Source organism: Bufo bufo, chromosome 3, assembly GCF_905171765.1.
Source record: "Bufo bufo chromosome 3, aBufBuf1.1, whole genome shotgun sequence".
In the NCBI taxonomy this organism is placed as follows: Eukaryota; Metazoa; Chordata; class Amphibia; order Anura; family Bufonidae; genus Bufo; species Bufo bufo.
In genome coordinates this window covers 17179171-17204807 of record NC_053391.1, presented here as the reverse complement: position 1 = coordinate 17204807, position 25637 = coordinate 17179171, and the positions used below count along the sequence as shown (strand labels likewise).

The 25637-nt window shown below is 47.3% G+C and overlaps 1 protein-coding gene across 1 annotated transcript; it reads right to left on the bottom strand.

The window, feature by feature from the left end:
• Nucleotides 1–24660, bottom strand: TMEM39A (transmembrane protein 39A). The gene is made up of 9 exons (XM_040422920.1): nt 24442–24660; nt 17284–17465; nt 15122–15344; nt 14738–14821; nt 9427–9581; nt 8816–9164; nt 6830–7017; nt 6623–6743; nt 1–452 (listed from the first exon to the last, which is right to left on the bottom strand). The coding sequence occupies exons 2-9, from the start codon at nt 17394–17396 to the stop codon at nt 219–221; spliced, it is 1467 nt and encodes a 488-aa protein (XP_040278854.1). The 5' UTR covers nt 17397–17465; nt 24442–24660; the 3' UTR covers nt 1–218.
• Nucleotides 24661–25637: the final 977 nt, after the last annotated feature.

The window sequence follows — 25637 nt, the reverse complement described above, 5'->3', positions numbered from 1 at the left end:
TTTTCCCGACAAAGTGAACACAAAAGAAAAAAGAAAAAAATATTGTATACAAAATATAAAATATCTTAAATATTTATAAACATTGGCAGAAAAAAATATAAGTGTATGAAAATATTTTTTCAGATTTTTTTTTTTTCTTCCTCCCCTTCGTTCTTCTCTTCTTTTGCGCCTTTTCCCCCCTTAGTCTGTCCAATGGCGCGCGGACAAGTGGCGTGGCGTCAGTGGGGTTTCAGTCCGTAGCTGTTGAGGGGGTGGGAATAAGCTTTCCCCAATACTATCCTGTCCCGTAGGAGCTTGAACAAGACGTAATAGTTGCAGAAGAGGATGAGCGCCATGGAGAGGGTGTGGTTCCACTTCTCGGCGCGGAGCAGGGAGTACAGCTGATACATCACCAGGCTGCCCTCCAGCACCACCAGCACATTCAGTAGTCGTAACGGCCGGTGGAACAGGAACTGCCGGACAGAAGAGGGAGAGAGAGTCACAGTCAGAAATACCCCACCCTGCCAACTTCCATTTAACCCCTTAAAGGGGGTCTTCCCATGTGGGTGCACTGATGATATATAATCGCTAGGATATACCATCCATGTCAGATAGGAGGTGGTCTCACCTCTGGGACCATCTCCTGTCTCCAGACCGGGCCCTCCCCCCCAATTCTGACCATAGTAACAAAAAAGTCAAACGTCCTGGATCGGAGGTAGAATAAGGCCCCTTAAAGGCTATGGACACTTTTCCGGGCAATTTTTTTTTTTTTTTAGGATTTGCATTTTACTCATTTTGGGCTAAAAATATTTTTTTTTTTTTCCCCCTGGGTTTAAATCCAACCAGAGGCAGTGGAATGGCTGCAGTTGTCATGTCGCTATGATGACAGAAACGGTGTCAAATATTAACCCTTTAATGACGAACAATATTCTTTATTATGGCGGTCGTTAGTGGCTATGTACACCTCCCAGGGCATTTTAATTATGATTTCATTTTAGGCTAAAAATACATTTTTTCAATTGGCCTTTATTAAAAATATTCAACCGTTTCTAAGATACAAGGGTTAAAAAAAAATCAGTCTATTTGCAAGCTGTGACTTGCTGTTTTATTTGAATCCTATCTGAAGTCTCATGTGTAGCTCTTATCTTTGATCTCCTCACCTCATGAACACTCATAGTTAAATTCTTATAAAACACGGATACTATGGCTTAAAGAAGCGTTCATGAGGTCAGGAGATCAGAGCTACACATGAGCTGTCAGATGAAGGGATCCAAAGAAAACAGACTGGGCCAGCTTGCAGACTGATTTTTAAACCTTGTATCTCAGAAACAGCTAAACATTTTTAGAAAAGACCAATTGAAAAAAATATATATATAAAAAATTTTAAGCCTAAAATAAAATCACAATTAAAATGCCCTGGGAGGTGTACATAGGAATGCCATAATAAAAGAATATTGGTTGTCATTAAAGGGTTAAAATTTGACACCATTTTTGTCACCATAGCGCCATGTCACATGACTGCTGCAGCCATTCAATTGCCTCTGGTTGGATTTGAACCCAGGACAGCAAGAGAACAGGGTTCATGGTCTTGTGTACACTACGGAGGGTGTCACAGCCACTGCCAAGGCCAAAGTGACCAATCAGATCCCAGATCTCATTTCCCAGAGACCCTTAAAAGGGGTAGTGTCACTTCAGCAAATTACATTTATCATGTAGAGAAAGTTACTACAAGGCACTTACTAATGTATTGTGATTCTCCATATTGCTTCCTTCGCTGTCTGGATTTATTTTTCCTTCAAATTATACACTTCTCGTTTCCATGGTTACGACCATCCTGCAATCCAGCAGCAGTGGTCGTGCTTGTACACTATAGTAAAAAGTGCCGGCCTCTCTGGTGGCTGGGACCGTGAGTGCACATAGCCTGGTGCTTTATTTTTTTTAACAATATGCAAGCATGACCACCACTGATGGATTGCAGGGTGGTCGTAACCATGGGAACGAGAAGTGTATAATGCGATGAAAAAATGAATCCAGCCAGCAAAGGAAGCAATATGGAGAATCACAACACATTAGTAAGTGCCGTGTAATAACTTCCTCTACATGATAAATAAGAAGGTGAAAGAAATCTGATTGGTTATGGGCCACTAACAGGAAAAATGGTCCAATCACAGCACAGCGGTTTAAAGGGGTTGTGCCAAGTTTTGAGGTTATCCCCTATGCACAGTATAGAGGATAATTAAAGGGGTTGGCCACCCTAAGTATCAAAAATCTAAAGTGCCCCAGACAATAGCCCAAACTATGAAGTATTAATATCTAAAGCTAAATGTACCGGCTATACAGTGAGGAACAGAAGTATTTGAACACCCTGCGATTTTGCAAGTTCTCCCACTTAGAGATCATGGAGCGTCTGACATTCACATTGGAGGTGCATTCCCACTCTGAGAGAGAGAATAAAAAAATAAACAAAAATTCAGGAAATCACATTGTATGATTTGTAAAGAATTTCTTTGTCTTGTATTGCTGAACATAATAAGTATTTGAACAGCTGAGAAAATCTGTGTTAACGTTTGGTCCAGAAGCCTTTGTTTGCAGTTCCAGAGGTCAAACGTCTCCTGTAGTTCTTGACCAGGTTTGCAGACACTGCAGCAGGGATGTTGTCCCACTCCTCCACACAGATCTCCTCTAGATCTGTCAGGTTTCGGCGCTGTCGCTCGGAGTTTCAGCTCCCTCCAAAGATGTTCTATTGGATTTAGGTCTGGAGACAGGCTAGGCCTCTCCAGAACCTTGATATGCTTCTTACGGAGTCGCTCCTTGGTTATCCTGGCTGTGTGCTTCTGGTCGTTGTCATGTTGGAAGACCCAGCCGCGACCCATCTTCAATGCTCTGACTGAGGGAAGGAGGTTGTTGGTCAAAATGTCACAATAAATGGCCCCATTCATCCTCTTCTTAATACATTGCAGTCGTCCTGTCCCCTTCGCAGAAAAGCACCCCCAAAGCATGATGTTACCCCCCCATGCTTCACAGTAGGGATGGTGTTCTTGGGATGCAACTCATCCTTCTTTTTCCTCCAAACACAACGAGTGAAGTTTAGACCAAAAAGTTCTACTTTGGTCTCATCTGACCACATGACTTTCTCCCCGGCCTCCTCTGAATCATCCAGATGGTCATTGGCAAACTTCAGACGGGCCTGGACATGTGATGACTTGAGACGGGGAACCTTCCGGTGCAATACATGATTAGAAACCATGATGACGTAGTGTTCTACCGACAGTGACCTTTGGTCCCAGCTCTCTTCATGTCATTGAGCAGCTCCTCCCTTGAAGTTCTGGGCTGATTCCTCACCTTTCTTATCATCAGTGATACCCCACGAGGTGAGATCTTGCATGGAGCCCCAGTCCGAGGGAGACTGACAGTCGTCTTTAGCCTCTTCCATTTTCTAACAATTGCTCCAACAGTTGATCTATTTTCACCCAGCTGCTTGGCAATTGCCCCGTAGCCCTTTCCAGCCTTGTAGAGGTCCACAATTTTGTCTCTGGTGTCTTTTGACAGCTCTTTGGTCTTGCCCATGGTAGTAGTTGGCGTCTGACTGACTGTGGGGTGGACAGGGGTCTTTAAAGAGCTCAGAGAGGTGCTTCTAAGTTAGATTAATGAGTGGGGTAGAGGTGGACTTTTTAAAGGCGCAGTAACAGGTCTTTGAGAGCCAGAATTCCTGCTGTTTCTCAGGTGTTCAAATACTTATGTTCAGCAGTGCAAGATAAAGACATTCTTTACAAACCATACAATGCGATTTCCTGATTTTTTTTTTATTCTGTCTCTCAGAGTGGGAACGCACCTACAATGTGAATGTCAGACCCCTCCATGATCTCTAAGTGGGAGAACTTGCAAAATCGGCAGGGTGTTTAAATACTTCTGTTCCTCACTGTATATGATTTTTCTAACCTGTTCACCATGACACGTCCCTGGAGGAGCTCCTCGGGGCGGATGTGCGGGAGGAGCTCCTCGGGGCGGATGTGCGGGAGGAGCTCCTCGGGGCGGATGTGCGGGAGGAGCTCCTCGGGGCGGATGTGCGGGAGGAGCTCCTCGGGGCGGATGTGCGGGAGGAGCTCCTCGGGGCGGATGTGCGGGAGGAGCTCCTCGGGGCGGATGTGCGGGAGGAGCTCCTCGGGGCGGATGTGCGGGAGGAGCTCCTCGGGGCGGATGTGCGGGAGGAGCTCCTCGGGGCGGATGTGCGGGAGGAGCTCCTCGGGGCGGATGTGCGGGAGGAGCTCCTCGGGGCGGATGTGCGGGAGGAGCTCCTCGGGGCGGATGTGCGGGAGGAGCAGCTGTAAAGTGAAAGTAAAAATCCCAGCATGCACTCCAGCAAGTATCTTCAGAGGAGCAGTCACATGACATCCCCGCCCACCTGTGTTCCCATAGAGACAAGAGCCCCTCAGACATTATCAAAAACTGCTGTACAGACATAGTAACAGAAGGAAGGAACTCCCCGGTCCCAGCAGTAAGCTGTACAGACATAGTAACAGAAGGAAGGAACTCCCCGGTCCCAGCAGTAAGCTGTACAGACATAGTAACAGAAGGAAGGAACTCCCCGGTCCCAGCAGTAAGCTGTACAGACATAGTAACAGAAGGAAGGAACTCCCCGGTCCCAGCAGTAAGCTGTACAGACATAGTAACAGAAGGAAGGAACTCCCCGGTCCCAGCAGTAAGCTGTACAGACATAGTAACGGAAGGAAGGAACTCCCCGGTCCCAGCAGTAAGCTGTACAGACATAGTAACGGAAGGAAGGAACTCCCCGGTCCCAGCAGTAAGCTGTACAGACATAGTAACGGAAGGAAGGAACTCCCCGGTCCCAGCAGTAAGCTGTACAGACATAGTAACAGAAGGAAGGAACTCCCCGGTCCCAGCAGTAAGCTGTACAGACATAGTAACAGAAGGAAGGAACTCCCCGGTCCCAGCAGTAAGCTGTACAGACATAGTAACGGAAGGAAGGCCCCGGTCCCAGCAGTAAGCTGTACAGACATAGTAACGGAAGGAACGCCCCGGTCCCAGCAGTAAGCTGTACAGACATAGTAACAGAAGGAACACCCCAGTCACCGCAGTAAAGAGGAGTTTACTACCCGTCCCACACATGTTTCTGGGGGAGGGGAGCACCTGTCACATCACACGACCTGCTCCACAGCTTGCGGGGGCTCACGCATCGGCCTATACAGCGCGCGGGGGCTCACGGATCTCTATATACAGTGGTGGGGGTCACATATCACTATACACAGTGCGTAGGAATACTGGCAGCACAGAAGGGGTTAGAACTGTTGGTCTGGCTGTAATAATCATGTGTGTGATCAGAACACAGAGCAGAGGGGCCAGAAACCAGACACTTGGATGCCTCACAGTTTGTGGTCCACAGCACCTTCCTGGCTCTGCTACATCCTCACATACAGCAGGATCCTCTCAGTGCAGGAGAGACAGTGAGGGCCCGAGTCTGCAGTCAGTGAGCTCCCATCAGCCATCACAGCTTCTCCTCAGTCTCCCTTCCTCCTGCAAAAGTTTCTTTATTTCTGCTGTTAAGAATCCTCCTGCTGAGGCCCCCCAGCCCTGCACGGCCGGAAGGCACCTCTGATACAAGCAGGGTGCTTCTAGGACCCAGAGAGCAGCACAGGCTTCAGGCATGGACGAGGTAGCTCCCCCATTGCACGGGCAGGACAGGAGGGCGTGGCCACTGCGAGGGCAGGACATGAGGGGGCGTGGCCTCCAATAGCAAGGAAACCAGGCAGATTAAGGATATATATTAGCAAGTGTAATATCCCCCTACTTTCTTTATAGTTTTAACAAGCGCTAACAAAGTGGCGGACCCCATTAACTGATCGGCACGGGTCCCGTTCCCCCCGATCTGATGGAGCAGCAGGTCGAGCAAGCGCCTTTCATTCTCTATGGGATCGGCAGAAATAGCTAAGCACTGTGCTCGCCTATCCCTGGTGGTCCCACAGAGAAGGCTCGACCGGCTACTCCTTCAGTTCTGGGATATTGGGGACCCTCGTCTATAAGTTGGGGCCCCAACGATTGGACGCCCACCAATCAGTTGGGGATAGGGGATAACTTCAAAACTTGGCACAACCCCTTTAAGAAATGAAGGCTGACCTCAGATTGGTTGCTATAGGCAACAAGTCTTCGTATAACTGTTAAAGGGGCTTCCCAGGATCAGCATAGTGAAGGCTGCATCCCACGGGTACGGCTCTTGGCACTCGTTTAAAGGGGCCGCGCCACCCATGACAGCATTAAAGAAGATTGGAATCCCGTTATTCCAAATAGGTACGATTTAAACCTTCCCCATCATTTAGGTCATGTTCACACCTGATTTTAGGAGCATAAACCGTAAAGAAATCTTCAGCTTCCAAAACCTCCTCTACGTTTTAGCAGAAGGACTCCCCTGCGGCTGCTGCAGTCGCCACTAGGGGGAGCTCACTAGGAGCTGCACAAATCCCTGTGCACTGAGCTCCCCCTAGTGGTGGCTTCAGGCAGACAGAATTGATCGTATTAAGGAAAGCAGGGGATTTGGAACTCTGTATCAGGAAAAACTGAAAGGTGATGTAAAATTCATCAGCGCAAAATGCTGCACCTCTTATTTCATGTGCAGAGCGGATATACTCACATAAAATCTGGCGTGCGATATATCTGAAGGCACTGCTACATTATACGGCCCCACAGCTTTGTACAAAGTCCGGCTGTGTCGTACGAGGACGCCCTGCGGCCACACAGTGCCGTCTGACCAGCTGAGGAGAAAAAGGAGGGGGTGCGTTAGAAGCAAAGCACACAACGCGCGCGTACAATACACAACGCGGAGCGGCGGTGCACTCACATATGTTGCGGCGCGTTGCTGTACGACCCGGGCTCTAATTTCTGCCACCGGCCGAGATGGGACGCAGACCTGTGCAGCAAGTCGCAGTATCTGGGCGGCAGCAGCTGTGTGGTCAACATGACGAAGGCATTGATCCACACCATGATGAGGTGCTCACACGACCAGCGCATGTCGTAATACTGGGTGCTCTGCAAGACAAGGCAACGGCTTAAAGGAGAACTCACACTGCTGATGGTTTCCTCTTCTCTGGGCGCGGCTGGCTGAAAAAAAATCGAGGCGTAAAAGCTCTGTATATTAAACTTCTTTAACCCCTTAAGGACCTGCAGGCCTATTTAGGACCTTTAGGACAAAGCAACTTTTCACCGCTTTTTCATTCCAAGAGATAATAATATTTTTTTAATTTCCGTGGTTACGACCACCCTGCGATCCAGCAGCGGTGGCCGTGGCTGCACAATATAGGAAAAAGCACTGGCCTCTCTGGTGGAGGAGACCGCGGGAGTGCGCATAGTCCAGCACTTTGTCCTACAGTGTGCAAGCACGACGACCGCTGCTGCTGCTGGATTGCTGGGTGGTCGTAACCGTGGAAACGAGCAGTGTATAATGTGCTGAATCCAGCCAGCGAAGGAGGCGATATGGACAATCACGATACATTAGTTAGTGCCTGGTATTCACTTGCTCTACATGATAAATGCCACTGAAATGAGACAACACCTTAAAAAAAAAAAAAAAAAGTTTTTGAGGATAAAAACCACAAATTTTGCCGTTTTCCCCCCACCATTGATTATACAGCATAAAAACCTTGTTCAATGAGATGAATCCAAATGTATGACAATTATATTTTTTTAACTGTTGCTTCTTTTCCTGCATTTTAAACTTACGTTATTATCAAGGCGGTGACAGAAAATCAGTTTTTTTTACATTAACTGGAAACATTTTTTGTTACTTTAAATATTATATATTTTTTTTAAACGTACGTTTAAAAAAAAAATATGTATTCCCCGCTATGGTACTTCACCCTGCGATCGTTTCATCTCTGACGTAACACGCTGCAGTACTCTTCTGTAAACTCCTCAGTTGCTGTGGTCGGACCAGACCATCCGTGGCATCTAATGGGTTAAATGGCTGGGATCAGAGCAGTCTCCAATCCCAGCTGTTGGCGCCGTGATAGTACAGCAGTCTGCGGAAGCAGTTAGTATAACTGTACTACGGGCAGTAAAGGGGTTAATATAGCATCTAGAACGTTTGATAATCCAGCACAGGGCCGCGATATTATGTGAAACTCCGGACCAGGAGACTGAGCCAAGACAGTCAGTAAGGATTCGTTAGCCTGATGGGTCGGGGTGTGACCCCCTGAGAATGGGCGTCCCACGTCCTCCCATATAAGCTGTGCCATTACTCCAACTATCTGTGCAAGCGCAAAGGATGTGCTGCTGCTCCCTGAGTAGCGCAGATACAGACTGTGCATGCGCTGCTGACGGCTTTGGACAAGGAGCGGTGCCTCCGCTTCCAGGTGTGCCCAGATGTCAGTGGCGCCTGCACAGTCAGGCAGCAGCAGCAGCTTTGCACTTGCCCCGACACTTAGGACACAGACGCAGGACTGACATGGTCAGGCGATACGTCTTGCCCTGTTAATCATGGGGAAGACTCTTGGGCAGCAGTGCTGGCCCCTTTGAGCGAATTCTCATCTCTATTCCGCGTGCTCGACCGCTGCTCTATTCATACGGTCGGACCCCCACTGATCAGACTGTGTGGACAGGGGATGTTTAACTCTTGGCATAACCCCTTTATCCTAGATCTACAGGTGGCCTCGGTTGGACGCAGATCATCTGTCCTCCCCATAGGACTGTACTGACGTCATAACGCTTTGGAAATTAAATGACAGCCGTTCTGATGAGGCTCTTGCTGCAGCTTGGGTGGTGTTTGGAGAAACCGTGGATGGGAATTGGATGAAGAGGCGAAGAAGGGAATTGACGCAGCGCGACTTACTTTTACGAAGCACAGCGGCAGGAACGCCACGTAGTAGGCACTGAATAGGGAGTTGAAGAGGACTTCCTTGATCCTGCGGTTGAAGTCGGCTTTTAAACACTCCACTTCGTTGCGGATGAGGTCCGGAGACAGCGGGCAGCTGTGAGAGGGGATGGAAGGGGGCGAGTTAAACTGCTCCCTCAAAGACTCGCGCACGAGAGAGAGGAAGTCTTTGGGTCTGACGAGGCTGGCCACGCCATTAGCACCGTCCTCCACTAACGAGTCCTGAACGAGGTATCCGCAGTCTGTGGGCAGAGGCTGGGATCGGTTGTCTTGGTGAAAGCAGCAGAGAGGTACATACACACCGAACCTGCAGGGGGCGACAAACAAGACGAGCACTCAGCGAGTCACTGAAAGCAGTGAGCTCCCCCTGGTGGTGGCTGCAAGCAACAGGAATTACACAAGGAATGGAGTATCATGAGTGCTGGATCAAGCCAGGTGTCACTATGGGGACACATAGGCCTGCAGAGGAGCTGTATACACAAATGGCAGGAGATTAAATCAAAACTATTTGCAAATTTCTTCATTTAATTTTTTTTTACAAAAACACACAGAGAAGAGAGGATACTTACGGATAGCCCAGGAAGAGCAGGTTCAGAACTGAATGGTTGCGGAACAGGTTGACGAGGGTCCAGCAGAAAACCCACCCGCACAGCGTGAGCAGGACCAGGCGGGCGGTGATCAGAACGCCATACTGGACCATAGACGCCGATCCTACCTGAGAAGCCTAATGGAGAAAGATAGATAAATATCACACTGGCGGGCAATAATGCCGATCGCGGTATCGCAACATTGCTTTAGATGCCTTGATCAAGTGAGATCACGGCACCTGAATGCGCTTAGTACGGAAGCCCTGTGCGGCCCATCGGGACTTCAGTACATGCGCTGAATGCGATGAGTCTCTATGAAGAAATTCAGAGCATTAATGCGGCAATTCTTATTTTGGCCACCAGATGGCAGGCCAACATAAGAAATGAGCAAAATGCTAAGAAATTGTCATTTTTTAAATCCCTTATAGGTCAAAATAAAAAATAAAAAAACATAATTTATAGGGTCATTTATGAGCCTTAAAATGATTAAAAAAATAAAAGTAAAAAAAAAAATATATATATAAAAGTTTAAATCACAAAACTAAATAACAATAAATATAAACATCCTGGGTATCACCGCAACCAAAAACGCCCATAATATAAAAATCTAAAAAAAAAAAATCCAATACGGCGAATGTCGTAAGGGAAAAAAGGGTCAAAATGGACGATTTGCCATTTTTGTTTAATTGCATCTTTTACCCCAAAAAATTAAATAAAATGTGATCCAAAAGTGATGCACACTCCAAAATGGTATCAATAAAAACTATGAATTGTCCCGCAAAAAAGTAAGCCCCTAAATAGCTCAGTAGACATAAGTATAAAAAAGGGTGAAGAAAGTAAAATACGAGCGAGCACTCACTCTATGGCATGAAATAATTTATTATATATCTAATATAAATTCATACAATGAATAAAATCAACTGACATATACACTCAAAATATTAAAATTCCTAGGAAATTGGTCTGGTGTGACCATAGACAATGAATTACAACCACAATAGTATCTAAGTAATATCACTTGTAGCAATGAACAGCAGCAACTATTAAACAGTAATAATGTGGCAATAAATTAGCAGCTATTACACAAAGGATTATGGCAATATGGAGGAGCTATAATAGCGACAAATAGCGCAGGTACGCAATCGATATCCAAGAATGGCATGTGATGAGGACCACAAAAATTAGTGGAGGTGAGAAAGTGTTCAGTGATTTATATCCAAACAAATAGTGGTGAGAGCAAAAATAAAAAATAAAAATGAAGATAAATCCCTTTTGTGTCCGTGAAAAAATAAACGAAGTGAGAATAAAGTCACAATATCAAGGTGAATTATGTTGCGGTCCAATACACATCAGTATGTGCTTAAACCTTCTGTAGTTAGCAGTAGTTGTCACAGACACTGTCCCAGTTAATGTCTTTTCATACGGACCATATAATAAGAAACTCTGTGGACTTGTAATTTTTGAACAAGGCTATAATCAGCCGTCTGAAGCAAGCGGTTCACTCAGATATGAGTGCGGCTAATGTTATTAGGAGAGGAGAAAACCCTTACCTCCTTCCACATATGATTCCGAAATCCTATTCCTAGCTGTGTGCAGCCGATGAAGAGAGGACGCCAATACTTCCTCGCTATTCGTGCTGATCGACAGTCCAGTCTCGTGATAGCAAGCGCGGGACTCCCGTCCGGTAAGCTGAATCACTGCGCTTAGTTCGTCGATTTATTTGCTGGAACAGCTTGGATTCGGTTCATAGAAACAAAGTCTAGCATGGCCATGCACAGATTAGTTGTTGCGGAGGTTTCACCAGAGTGTCCGATATCCCAGACGCGTTTCGGGATGATTCCACATCCCTTCCTCAGTGGTCATATGATGACTGGTTATGACCACTGAGGAAGGGATGTGGAATCATCCCGAAACGCGTCTGGGATATCGGACACTCTGGTGAAACCTCCGCAACAACTAATCTGTGCATGGCCATGCTAGACTTTGTTTCTATGAACCGAATACAAGCTGTTCCAGCAAATAAATCGACGAACTAAGCGCAGTGATTCAGCTTACCGGACGGGAGTCCCGCGCTTGCTATCACGAGACTGGACTGTCGATCAGCACGAATAGCGAGGAAGTATTGGCGTCCTCTCTTCATCGGCTGCACACAGCTAGGAATAGGATTTCGGAATCATATGTGGAAGGAGGTAAGGGTTTTCTCCTCTCCTAATAACATTAGCCGCACTCATATCTGAGTGAACCGCTTGCTTCAGACGGCTGATTATAGCCTTGTTCAAAAATTACAAGTCCACAGAGTTTCTTATTATATGGTCCGTATGAAAAGACATTAACTGGGACAGTGTCTGTGACAACTACTGCTAACTACAGAAGGTTTAAGCACATACTGATGTGTATTGGACCGCAACATAATTCACCTTGATATTGTGACTTTATTCTCACTTCGTTTATTTTTTCACGGACACAAAAGGGATTTATCTTCATTTTTATTTTTTATTTTTGCTCTCACCACTATTTGTTTGGATATAAATCACTGAACACTTTCTCACCTCCACTAATTTTTGTGGTCCTCATCACATGCCATTCTTGGATATCGATTGCGTACCTGCGCTATTTGTCGCTATTATAGCTCCTCCATATTGCCATAATCCTTTGTGTAATAGCTGCTAATTTATTGCCACATTATTACTGTTTAATAGTTGCTGCTGTTCATTGCTACAAGTGATATTACTTAGATACTATTGTGGTTGTAATTCATTGTCTATGGTCACACCAGACCAATTTCCTAGGAATTTTAATATTTTGAGTGTATATGTCAGTTGATTTTATTCATTGTATGAATTTATATTAGATATATAATAAATTATTTCATGCCATAGAGTGAGTGCTCGCTCGTATTTTACTTTCTTCACCCGTTTTATCAATTGAGGCAGGGTGTCCTCAATCAGAGCTTGTTAGCACCGTACCACCCACAATCAGCGGTGAGCCACTCCATTATATTCTACTATAAGTATAAAAAAGTTATGGGGGTCAGAATATGGTGATGTAAAAAAAATAAAAATATGTCTCTAAGTTTAAATGTATTTTTACACATAAAATAACCTATACATGGGGTATCGTTGTAATCGTACTGACCCAAAGAATGAAGGCCATGGGTCAGCTTTGCCGTAAACAAAACGCAGTGGGAACAAAACCCGTAAAACTGTGGAGGGATTGCGTTTTTATTTTCCCAATTCCACCCCATTTGGAATTTTTTTCCAGCTTCCCACTACACTTTATGCCGCAATTAATGGTGGCATTAGAACGTACAACTTGTCCCGCAAAAAATAGGCCCTCATACTGTGGAGGACACTCTGCCCGTTCTATACATCCTAGTCGGCGTTAAATGTGTCTGATGCGCGATGTTTAATTGGATCATTTTACTGTTGATTGAGGGAGATCCCTGTAAATGTGATTCTAATAAATCTGTTACGGATTCGTCTGAGTGCGGGGATCTGTCTTTTCCATTTGTCAATTACCGGAAGAGGGTTTGCACTAATCTTTGCATGTACCAAATGCGAATAGATTGCCGGTACTAATCCTCTGGGGCCCTGGGTTTTGACAACTCCCATGAGTGGATATTTGGATACTCTGGTGCCGTTATGTGGACATTTCCTCTGTATTAGTATGAGAAGAAACGGGTACCTGGTATATTATACTTTTGTGCCAAAGCCTCAAGTCATAAAAATCCCCAAGGGTACTAGCTCCCACCAATTTCCATTTGTCCGCTCCCATCACCACCGGCACATTCGGTAAGGACTGAGACCACCTCTGTGAACCTCTTCTTTCCAGACCGCCTGTGCCAGTCTATGCAGTGGCAACGTGGACCTTTGAAACTTAGGTGCCCCCTCTAATACCGACCATAGGGTATTGCAGTTTAGGTAGGTTTTTAAAAAGTACTCAGAGGTCGGTATGCCCGCTGCTAATGAGCCGTATAGTCCGGTAGGGCCATTCCTCCCGCGTTTCAGGGTACCCAGGCCGAGTTTAGCTCAGGATCTGCCCCAAATAAAGACTCTAGTCTAAATATGATTTTTGGTTGCTCTATACTACACTTTTTGTGAGGAGAGATAACAAAAAATAGCTTTTTTGGCACCGTTTTTATTTTTTGTTATTTAAAACCTTCATCTGACAGGTTAGATCATGTGGTATTTTTATAGAGCAGGTTGTCACGGACGCGACAATACCAAATCTGAATTGACCTGCCGTTTGCGGCGATTGCCGATACGGGGGGGGAGTCACAGGACCCCTCTCGGCATTGTTCCAGGGTGCCTGCTGATTGGTTTCAGCAGGCACCCAGTTCTGATCTCTGCCCGCCGCGCGGCGGTGATCGGAAATACACATGACGTACCGTTACGTCATGTGTCCTTAAGTACCAGGACATCATGACGTACCGGTACGTCATGTGTCCCCAAGAGGTTAAGGAGTTGCGACTGCTACTGCGACAAGAGTAAAGCTTAGACCTGGGAAATGTAGTTCTCCAGAAATCTGGTAAGAATCTTTTAAGCTGCGAAGGGAGACCCTGTATTTGATGGGCTTGCCGTGTCATCAAGTCTATCTAGTGCGGGATCCAACTTCATACTCAGGTCTCCCATGCAGATTACTGTAGCATGTGGGTGAGCGGCCGCAGAGGTGTAGGATCTGCATGGGTTACAGACGCCTAGTAAAACACACTGTACATGGTCAATAAGAGCGTGAACAAAGACAGATCTGCCGCCCGGATCTGCGACCAGATCTTTTGCCTCCCATCTTAGTTGTTTGTGTATTAGCAGAGATACCATGACATCGAACCCTCACCAGTAGATGCCGGCTACAGTGACCTCCCGCTGTACCCGCTAAGATCACAGATTGCCCCCACACCTTAGATCAGGCATCCTCAAACTGCGGCCCTCCAGCTGTCGCAAAACTGCAACTCCCAGCATGCCCGAACAGCCTGCAGGTATCAGCCTACAGCAGGGCATTGTGGGAGTTGTAGTTTTACAACAGCCGGAGGGCCGCAGTTTGAGGATGCCTGCCTTAGATGATGCGACCAAATGCAGCTGCGGCATCCATGGTGTCTGCCATATTGTCGCCACAGGCAATAGCATACTGCAATATGGTGCATTTCAGTGCATTTATTGGGGAGGTTAAAAAAATAATAATAATTCAACTCGTACCGCAAAAGTAATAAAATAATAAAAATTATATATCAAAAATCAAATTTTTATTTTACGGAAAAATGTCCCACTTGCACCATGACGAGGAGCAGAACACCTACCTGTGAAATGAGAGCCCAGACCAGGCGGCGGGCGAGCATTACGGTGATAAAAGCTGCCAGGTGATAGTCAATGAGGTGGAAATTCTGCAAGACAAAGAGTCGGCCTCATGCAAACGCTCAGGGGGGGAAAATAACATGACAATGTAGTCGTTTTATCACAGCTGAGGGTTTGTTACAGTAGTGTCCTGTTTAGATAATACCCTAGATCAGCAGCAGCTGATTTGTGACAATGTATCAGTCTGGAGTTCACAGGCCATTGTCCAGACTGTGTACAACTGTATCAAACCCTCAGCTGTGCAAAAGTATCAGTCTCTGGAGGTAAACAAGTATTCCTCCATTCACTGCTTGCAAGAAGAGATCTTGAAAATACATTTACTGACTCACCAAAGAAGTGCAGGAGGCTGGGTGATTGTAGGGATACCACCAAACCGTCTTATATATGTTAATGTACTGGATGAAGAGCGACACCAGGAGATAGATGAAGAAGAGGAACTCGAAGAGGAGGCTCCCGTCCAGCGGCAGGTCAGGAATACGGCAGTGACGCACCGGCTCGGGGGTGATCAAGGCAGTTATCGGAGGGGCGGATAGGCCGACGGCACTGCCATTCCTACGAGGGAGATAAATGGAGAGGAGGTGAGGATACAGTTCCAGAGCGAGAGAAAAACGGTGAGAAGAGAGCGACGCAGACTGGACGAGCAAGAAGAGCGCGAAAGGAAGACGAGAGAGCAAACAAAAAGAGTGCGAGGAAGTGTGCAAGAGGAGAGCAGCAAACAAGTGAGTGAGCAAGCGTGCATGAACAGGAAGCAAAAGAGAGAGTGTGAGAGCAATAGGAAAAGACTGAGAAGCAGAATATATGAGCGAGCGGGAAGGAAGGAAGGAAGGAAGAGCACACGGGGGCAAAAAGGGACAGCGAACGGGCAGGAACTGTGACCACGAGTGTACGGAGAACAAGTGTGCCAAAAGAGCGAGCAGGAACACTGGCAACAGCTCACGCCCTCAAAGGGATTTTCTCACTTCAGCAAATAGCATTCATCATGTAGAGGCAGGTACAAGGCACTCACTAATGTATTAGGATTCTCCATATTGCTTCCTTTGGCTGGATTCATTTTTCCATCATATAAACACTGCTCGAGTCTAGGAGTTACAACCACCCTGCAATCCAGCAGTGGTGGTCATGAGCGCACACTATAGGAAAAGGCACTGGCCAATGCGCGTTCCTACTGTCCTGGCCACCAGAGCGGTCGGAGCTTTTTCCTACGTTTTGTCCAAGCACGACCACTGCTGCTGGATTACAGAGTGGTCGTAAAAATGTATAATGTGATGGAAAAATGAGTCCAGCCAGCAAAGGAGGCAACATGGACGATCACAACACATTAGTAAGTGCCTTGTACTAATGTACTCTGCATGATAAACGTCATTTGCAGAAGGGAGTTTTCTCATCTCAGACAATGGGGGCATATCGCTAGGATATGCCCCCATTGTCTTATAGGTGCGGGTCACACCGCTGGGACCCGCACCTATATCGAGAACGGAGCCCCAAAAGTGAAGGAGAGCGCACTGCGCATGCGCAGCCGCCCTCCATTCATTTCTATGGGGCCGCCGAAAATAGCCAAGCGCTGGCTCGGCTATTGCCGTTTGCCCCATAGAAATGAATGGGAGCAGGGGCCGCGCATGCGCAGCACGCTCCCATTCACTTCTATGGGAGAGGCGGGGATTAGCGCTTGGTGGTGGACGGACCCCGGGAAATCTGGCGTCCTCCAGCCACAGCGCTCCCCGCTCCGTTCTCGATATAGGTGCGGGTCCCAGCGGTGTGACCCACACCTATCAGACAATGGGGGAATATCCTAGCGATATGCCCCCATTGTCTAAGATGGGAATACCCCTTTAAGGTCGTACACACTAATGTCTTTTTTGAACTGGCCAATCATCTAATGTGACTCTAGCCTGATGTTGGGAGACAGAAGGGTCGGGTATGTTGGATTTAAACATGTCCGATCCTTTTGTTCTCCAGGGAGATCAGCAGCAGCTTATCGCCCTCTCCCTGCGGAAATCTAACATTGGCGGCAGATTACTGGGGCGGCTTTACATTAGGAGGGAGCGGAACTCATCTTATCTGTACTTTTCTCACAAATACTTATTACATGTAAATACCATCACGATTACATGACCACCAGGTGGCGCTGTCCTATTGCAATCTGGCCTAGCAGCACCAGATCCTTGATTTCTCCATATACGACTAGTGATGCTGCGTCCTGGGACGTAACGTTACATGGCCCTGTGGGTGTGGGGACACCAAGGTTACCCGCAGGCCCAATGGGCTCAGAGGGTGTAATGAGAATTAATGGGGAGCTCCAGTTTCCATATGAGCTTTGCACCAATGTCACGTGTACTCATGACCGTGGTAGAAGACACGACTGGAGGATGCGGTGCTTTCTGCCGCGGCGGTAGCACCACATGCACCCCGTGGGTCTGAGGAATCCTGCCTGCAGTTACTCTGATGGACTGTGGCGCCATCTAGTGTCACCCAGCCGGTATTAAACTCTGACCTGTTTCTCAGCCCTGTGCCATTGCCACAAGTGCCGCCAACCAAAGTCTGCAGTGATGGCAAAGCGGAACGGCTCAACTGCTGCCGGCTAGGACCCCTTCTTCCGCCGGGCATGACAAGGTACCGGTAGACATCCAACAGTCACTCCGAGGCCTACAACACAGCGAGCGGGAATTGTCAGCTCTGTTAAAAAAAAAAAAAGAAGAAGAATTAGAGCATTTATTAATTACACAGGACGAGTCATTAAAGGGGTTGTCTCATGTCAGATACGGGCGGGTCCCACCTATCTCCAGAACGGGACCCTGGAAGTGAGCGGAGAGCAGCTGCGCAAGTGCGGCCATCCTCCATTCATTACTATGGCTAAATCATAGAAGTCAATGGAGCGGTGGCCTGGCTTGCGCGGTGCGCTTCCCATGAATTTCTATGGGATTTCTGAACGCAGAGCGCGGTGCGCTCTCCTTTCACTTTCTGGGGTCCGTTCTGGAGACAGTGTGCGGGGTCCCCAGAGCGATACGCCACCAATGTCTACGATGAGACAACCCCTTTAATAATGCGTTAACCCTTTAGTGCCCAGCTTATATAAAAAGGAGTGGCTGGAGGTTCTCGACAGTGCAGAAAGTCGTGATCCCAGCGGGAGGGATTTTTCTAGATTTCGTCACTCATCCGACTGAAGACGGCGACGCTGAAGTGGCTGATAGCAGGAAAACAATAGATGTCATCCATCTGCCCAGCAAAAGGAAAGAAGAAGAAGATCGGCTTGAGACGTAGCGTCCCTTTAAACTGATAAATCGCCGTAATAGAAAAGTAAATCAAGTCAGTGGGACTGAGCTGCAATACCGAGCGTGGCCACTATACAACGTACGGCGCTCTGCTTGGTAAGCAGTGAGCACCGCGGTTCCATCAGACAGCTGATCTGTGGGGTGCCATGAATATATAAAGTCCCGGACACCCCCTATACACTGGGGCTGAGCTGCAATACCTCACACAACCTGCTGGACAGGTATAGAGCAGATTTTGGAAGACAGTTGCCATGTTTTTCCTTATTATGGACAACACCCCTTTAATCCTTTGTCTACTCATTTTAAGGGTAAAATTCAAGTTTACGGCAGGCTGTAAAACGAGATGCTGTTCTTTTGTTCAGTTTGCCGTGCAGCCACTAGATGTCAGCGTAAGTAAAAATAAAAATATATATGATGACTGAGGTCCCTTTAAATGTAGCTGAGCGTTGCTCAGGCTTTAGAGGCTTTCCGTTATTCATTCCGTCATAGAATTGCATCAGCATATAACTCATCAGTACAGGATAAGTAATGTCTGTACACAGTGACTGCACCAGCAGAATAGTGAGTGCAGCTCTGGAGTATAATACAGGATGTAACTCAGGATCAGTACAGGATAAGTAATGTATGTACACAGTGACTCCACCAGCAGAATAGTGAGTGCAGCTCTGGAGTATAATACAGGATGTAACTCAGGATCAGTACAGGATAAGTAATGTAATGTACACAGTGACTGCACCAGCAGAATAGTGAGTGCAGCTCTGGAGTATAATACAAGATGTAACTCAGGATCAGTACTGGATAAGTATTGTATGTACACAGTGACTGCACCAGCAGAATAGTGAGTGCAGCTCTGCAGTATAATACAGGATGTAACTCAGGATCAGTACAGGATAAGTAATGTATGTACACAGTGACTGCACCAGCAGAATAGTGAGTGCAGCTCTGCAGTATAATACAGGATGTAACTCAGGATCAGTACAGGATAAGTAATGTATGTACACAGTGACTGCACCAGCAGAATAGTGAGTGCAGCTCTGGAGTATAAGACAGGAGGTAACTCAGGATCAGTACAGGATAAGTAATGTATGTACACAGTGACTGCACCAGCAGAATAGTGAGTGCAGCTCTGGAGTATAATACAGGATGTAACTCAGGATCAGTACAGGAGAGGAATAATTGTACACAGTGACTGCACCAGCAGAATAGTGAGTGCAGCTCTGGAGTATAATACAGGGTGTAACTCAGGATCAGTACAGGATAAGTAATGTATGTACACAGTGACTGCACCAGCAGAATAGTGAGTGCAGCTCTGGAGTATAATACAGGATGTAACTCAGGATCAGTACAGGAGAGGAATAATTGTACACAGTGACTGCACCAGCAGAATAGTGAGTGCAGCTCTGGAGTATAATACAGGGTGTAACTCAGGATCAGTACAGGATAAGTAATGTATGTACACAGTGACTGCACCAGCAGAATAGTGAGTGCAGCTCTGGAGTATAATACAGGATGTAACTCAGGATCAGTACAGGATAAGTAATGTATGTACACAGTGACTGCACCAGTAGAATAGTGAGTGCAGCTCTGGAGTATAATACAGGATGTAAGTCAGGATCAGTACAGGATAAGTAATGTATGTACACAGTGACTCCACCAGCAGAATAGTGAGTGCAGCTCTGGAGTATAATACAGGATGTAAGTCAGGATCAGTACAGGATAAGTAATGTATGTACACAGTGACTGCACCTGCAGAATAGTGAGTGCAGCTCTGGAGTATAATACAGGATGTAACTCAGGATCAGTTGATGATAAGTAATGTATGTACACAGTGACTCCACCAGCAGAATAGTGAGTGCAGCTCTGGGGTATAATACAGGATGTAACTCAGGATCAGTACAGGATAAGTAATGTATGTACACAGTGACTGCACCAGCAGAACAGTGAGTGCAGCTCTGGAGTATAATACAGGATGTAACTCAGGGTCAGTACAGGATAAGTAATGTATGTACACAGTGACTGCACCAGCAGAATAGTGAGTGCAGCTCTGGAGTATAATACAGGATGTAACTCAGGATCAGTACAGGATAAGTAATGTATGTACACAGTGACTGCACCAGCAGAATAGTGAGTGCAGCTCTGGAGTATAATACAGGATATAACCCAGGGTCAGTACAGGATAAGTAATGTATGTACACAGTGACTGCACCAGCAGAATAGTGAGTGCAGCTCTGGGGTATAATACAGGATGTAACTCAGGATCAGTACAGGATAAGTAATGTATGTACACAGTGACTGCACCAGCAGAACAGTGAGTGCAGCTCTGGAGTATAATACAGGATGTAACTCAGGGTCAGTACAGGATAAGTAATGTATGTACACAGTGACTGCACCAGCAGAATAGTGAGTGCAGCTCTGGAGTATAATACAGGATGTAACTCAGGATCAGTACAGGATAAGTAATGTATGTACACAGTGACTGCACCAGCAGAATAGTGAGTGCAGCTCTGGAGTATAATACAGGATATAACCCAGGGTCAGTACAGGATAAGTAATGTATGTACACAGTGACTGCACCAGCAGAATACTGGACACTTGTTCTAGCGATCGTGTGGGTCCCAGCAGTCAGACACTTATCATGTACTCTGTAGGTAGGTGATACATGCTGATGGTGGGAATACCCTACTAAGCATTTGTAGGAACCCAAGAACCTCACTTACTGGAAGATGGAGGGGTCATGTGCATTCACCAGTCACTTACAGCACATTCGCGGATATGACCCTAAATACTAAAGATGGCGACACCCCAGGCGTGAAGAAATCCGAACTGAAGATTAATAATGAAGTAAGACACGTCGCTGAGATCCCGGTCATCACACGTAACCCACAACAATGGGATGATTCTCCTTTAAGTCGTGGGAAGCGATAAATAGATGAGATCATCAGTGACTCCCAAAGCAAATATCCAGCGAGATATATCGCCCAGAAGAGAAATAAGAAGTGCATTGTATGACCGTCACAGGACGGGAGACTGGTGGGGGGTGGAAGGGAGCGACGGGCCGAGCTTGAATTTGATGGATGCAAGAAACAGGAGCAAGCGCGAGGGTGTGAGAAGCTGTGATGTGTGGACGATCGGCTGCTCTCCAAATCCCGGTGAGCAGAGGTGAGTACCTGCAGAGTGGCCCCAGGAAGGACAAGCAGTGAACGGGCCATAGGATCCTGGGTACACTGGGAGAGAAGGCATCACACACAGGTGCCACCGGAGTGCAAACTGCCGACAACATTCCTGCCAGCGATGATAGAAAGGTGTCAGGACACACAGCCAGAGATGCCCTGTACCCACCACCGAAAGTATCTACAATGGGCACGAGTATCAGAAGTGAGGCAATGGAAGAAGACGGCCTGGTCTGAGGAATCACGTTACATCGTGTGGACGGCCGTGTGTCTGCGCTTCACCTGAGGAAGAGATGGCGCCAAGTGCACTATGGGAAGAAGACGGCCTGGTCTGAGGAATCATGTGGACGTCCAGGAGTGTGTGTGCCACTTACCTGGAGAAGAGATGGCACCAGGTGCACTATGAGGAGAAGTAGGCATGGTCCGATGAACCAGGTTACATCATGTGGACGGCCGTGCTTGTGTGTGTCACTTACCTGGAGAAGAGATGGCACCAGGTGCACTATGAGGAGAAGACAAATTGGCGGTGGCATTGTGATGCTCTGGGCTGGTTCATAAATAGAATATGAGAACTGCAGTGAAGACTGACACACAAGAAAAGAAACAAGAAACTGAGGCAGAAGGGGAAGTTCTCACTAAAGGTTTAAAAAAAAAAAAAATCAGCTTTTCCCCCCCAAAAAACAGCGCCACACGTGTCTGCAGGTTGCGTCTGGTATCGCAGCCGCAGCTTCTTTGGAGTGAACGGGGGCAGAGCTGCAATTCCACACACGACCTGTGGGCAGGCGTGGTGCTGTCTGTAGAACAGGGATCAGCAACCTTCGGCACTACAGCTGTTGTGAAACTACAATTCCCAGCATGCTTCATTCATTTCTATGAGAGTTCTTAGAAGAGCAGAACAAGTATGCATGCTGGTAGTTGTAGTTTCACAACAGCTGGAGTGCCGGAGGTTGCCTACCCCTGCTGTAGAAGATAGCAGCTGCCTTTTCCTCGGTCCTGCATGCGATCAGCTGGGCTTTGATTGCTGGGGCTCCCGCCGATGACTAGAATGGGGGTCCTGTTCCCCCATAAGTCCCATGCATGCTGCTGCTCATTCTCAGAGAGTGAATGCAGACTCGGCACACACCTGCCGCTCCACTCGGGACCCCCGTTCTCAGGATCTGTGGTGGTCCCGGCGGTCGGAGCCCCCCCCAATCAGACACCTCCTGTGGATAAGGGGTTAAAGACTTTCCACCTCCTCCATTCACAAGAGTGGGTGGACGGGACGTTCGCCCTGGTTATATAACCCCAAGGTACAGGGTTCATTCACCGGGCACCAAGCCATGTGCCATGTTATACAGGGAAAGGCAGGTCGGGGGCACTGGGATTACATAAAGTGTGTCCCTCGTCCAGGGCGTCCCCATTCAAGACCATGGAGCTGAGCTGCAATACCACACCCAGCCAGTGGACAAGGGTGGCGCTGGTTTTCTAATCATGGACATTCCCTTGAATTGGCAACACTTAAAGGAACCCTCTAATTGTGCTTCAAGGCACGGGTGCACTAGGGGCACTGCCAAAGGTCTGATGGGTATCCTCTCAGGGGAATCGACTAACTTTAGGACAAAGCTGCTTCAAATCTTATTATTCTGCACCATTTTTAAGACCACTGCTTGCAGTCAGTGAATAGAAAACACAAAAAAAACATTTATTTAGAGTAGACGTCTGAGGCCCTTTTAACACAGAACTCTCATCATCCTATCAGTGCACTGATCTCGAGTTACATTGGATCTATACTCTAGTCACCCCCAGAGCTGCATTGACAGTTCATGAGGAGGACAGGCTTGAGGCTCCAAATCTGCGAGTGGCAGGCCATGAGTGTCGCACAGGTAAGAAGCGGCAGGGACGACAAATCTCTGGACCAATCAGTAAAAGGAGCGCGATGAAGAAGAATGAGAAGAGGCGGACGCTGCCAAAACTACAACTCCCAATATTATGTTATGATGGGAGTTAGACCGTGACAAAACAGAGGAGAACGCAAGTGAGGCTTACTAAAAAGGAAAACCCGGAACTTATGGCAATGCTCATCCTGGGCCTCCTGGTGCATGAATAGAATATAAGAACAACGCAGTGAAGACTGACACATGCACGGGCACCGCAGGGGAGAATGTAACTCCCTGTGTATGATATGCAGGGTCTGTGGAAAGCTGGGTGACAATCCCTACAGGAGGTGAAGTGGTGGTCACCCAGCACCATGATCATTGATCCTTAACCCTATGAATCCCACAGCTGGTCACGACATGCTGGGAGTTGTAGTCAGGTTGCTGTATATTCGGGATTACTCTTTAAGCAATTCCCAATACACGTCTATTATCAGACCGCCAAGGAATGTCTGCAGTTCTCTAATACTCATCCTGTGCGATCAACATGTCAAGCAGCGCAGTTCTCTCCTGCGCTGATAGTTTGCTACAATGTGTCAGTCCAGGCCGGAGCTGTGTGCACATATAAGCTCTCCACACTACTACTACTACTCCCAGCCTGCGCCGCACACTATGGTGTATATTAATGTTTGCTGATATATATGGGCAGATGGGAAAACAACCCAGCCTCTGAGAAACTACAACCCTCAGCATGTCCTGATGTTTCTGTGCAGATGTGTATACGTAGTCTGCAACCTCCTGATGCTGACCAACTACAACTCCCAGTATGCTCAGCTAGCGGCTTTTATACTGGAACGTAGAGCTGTTGAGAAACTACAACTCTCAGCAGGGCCTGACAGCTGGAAGCAGAGGCTATGCACACCTCTGACCATATATGCGTTCTGCAACCCGACCCTTGCAAAACTACAACCCCCAGCGTGTCCTCGTGGATTTGCATACAATTAGCGGACTATATATGAATGCTCTCCACACCGGTGACTCTCCGGGTGTAAAACTACAACTCCCAGCATGCCCTGACAGCCAGAAGCGTTCATGGCATGCTGGGAAATACCTGCTTTCATCACTACAACTCCCAACGTGCCCATATAGCGTACAGTGTAAACAATGGGTATACGGCGTGCCCATGTCGTGTGGGGGCGTGCATATGGAAGTAGTCGACGACCAGCTGCTGCAAAACTACAACTCCCATCATGCTCTGACACTCTTTGGCTGTTAGGGCATGCTGGGTGTTGTAGTTGGTCACACAGGTGCAGTGTTCTGTAGTGCCACCTTCCAGTGGGTGCGGGTTGCTACTCACACATGTAAGGGCAGCAGCAGCTCAGTCATCAGTCGCGGCTGGTCTCTGGCACAGGGCTGTCTGCCGCATGATGAGCCCATGCAGGGTGCAAGTTGTGGGGGGAGGGTTGCAGGGGAGCGGGACACCCCTCTTCCTGCAGCCTCGGTCTCCCCAGCTCTCTTCTTCCCTTTACTCTCCGCAGCTGCCCAGGAGAGACGTGGCAGAGGGAATCTATGGCGTCATCACCGCGCGACGCTAGGCGCCTGCGCAGTGCAGCAAAAGTGCGGTCGCCGCAGCGTGAGGGGAATTCCGGCGGCCATCTTGGTAGTGGCACCGCTGGATTTCTTTCAGTTATTATTTTAATCTAAAATACATTTTTGACTGTTTATTTTTTTCATTGTAAAGTATAATAATGCTATATACAAAGTAACAAAAATAAAAATGTATGCAGTTTATATAGAATTATTTCAATTCTTTTTAAATGGATAAATAACAAATAGGGATGAGCGAACTTGTCTTTCACGTTCTTTCCGTTATGGATTCCGCTACCACGGACCACAAGTTATGGAGCGGAATCCATAACGGAATTCTTAGATAACCGGAACCTTCTATTTGAAACACAAAAGTTCGCTCAACGCTAATAATAAAATGTGCAATACGTGCACTTCCATGATTCCGCCTTGGTGTCCCTGTCCGGTCCTGTTTTTCCGTAGTCACGCCAAAGTAATACAGCGAGATATAACGTGACGGTCACCTGCGGGGAGCGGCTCTGTGAACCATTCATTGGCATGACTACAGTCAGCTAACGTCATGACAACGGATGGAAGAATATCTTAAAATTGTTAAAACTGCTGAAAACAGCTACGCCGGGTCATTCTTGGTTGTTATTGGCAAAAAACTGGGAACAGAGTATAATTTGCTAGTCGAGTGTCCCCATGAAGATACCACCCATGCGGTTGTGATATATATTGCAGCCGGTCAAGGGTTTTGATAGCAAGTCGCCATATTGTGTTGAATTTGAGTAGGGAGAAACAGGAATTAAAAGGGTTATCCAACCCCAAATGCCCGGGCCCCTCACTCAGACTGTACTTACCTCGCTCCCCGGCACCCTCGTCACTCCTGATGCCCGCATGGCCGCCGCTGCATCTCCCCGGCGCACGGATCAAAACATAGGGGTGGTGGCAGCCAAGAGCAGGCCGCAATGGGAACTAGCCACC

Excerpts from the sequence above, each read along its gene's own strand:
- TMEM39A (XM_040422920.1), bottom strand. The coding sequence starts at position 17,396 with ATGCCCGGCGGAAGAAGGGGTCCTAGCCGGCAGCAGTTGAGCCGTTCC. Across the intron at positions 14,822-15,121 it reads CAGCCTCCTGCACTTCTTTG|AATTTCCACCTCATTGACTA; the intron begins GTGAGTCAGTAA and ends TTTGTCTTGCAG. Across the intron at positions 453-6,622 it reads TATCGCACGCCAGATTTTAT|TTCCTGTTCCACCGGCCGTT; the intron begins GTGAGTATATCC and ends TCTGTCCGGCAG.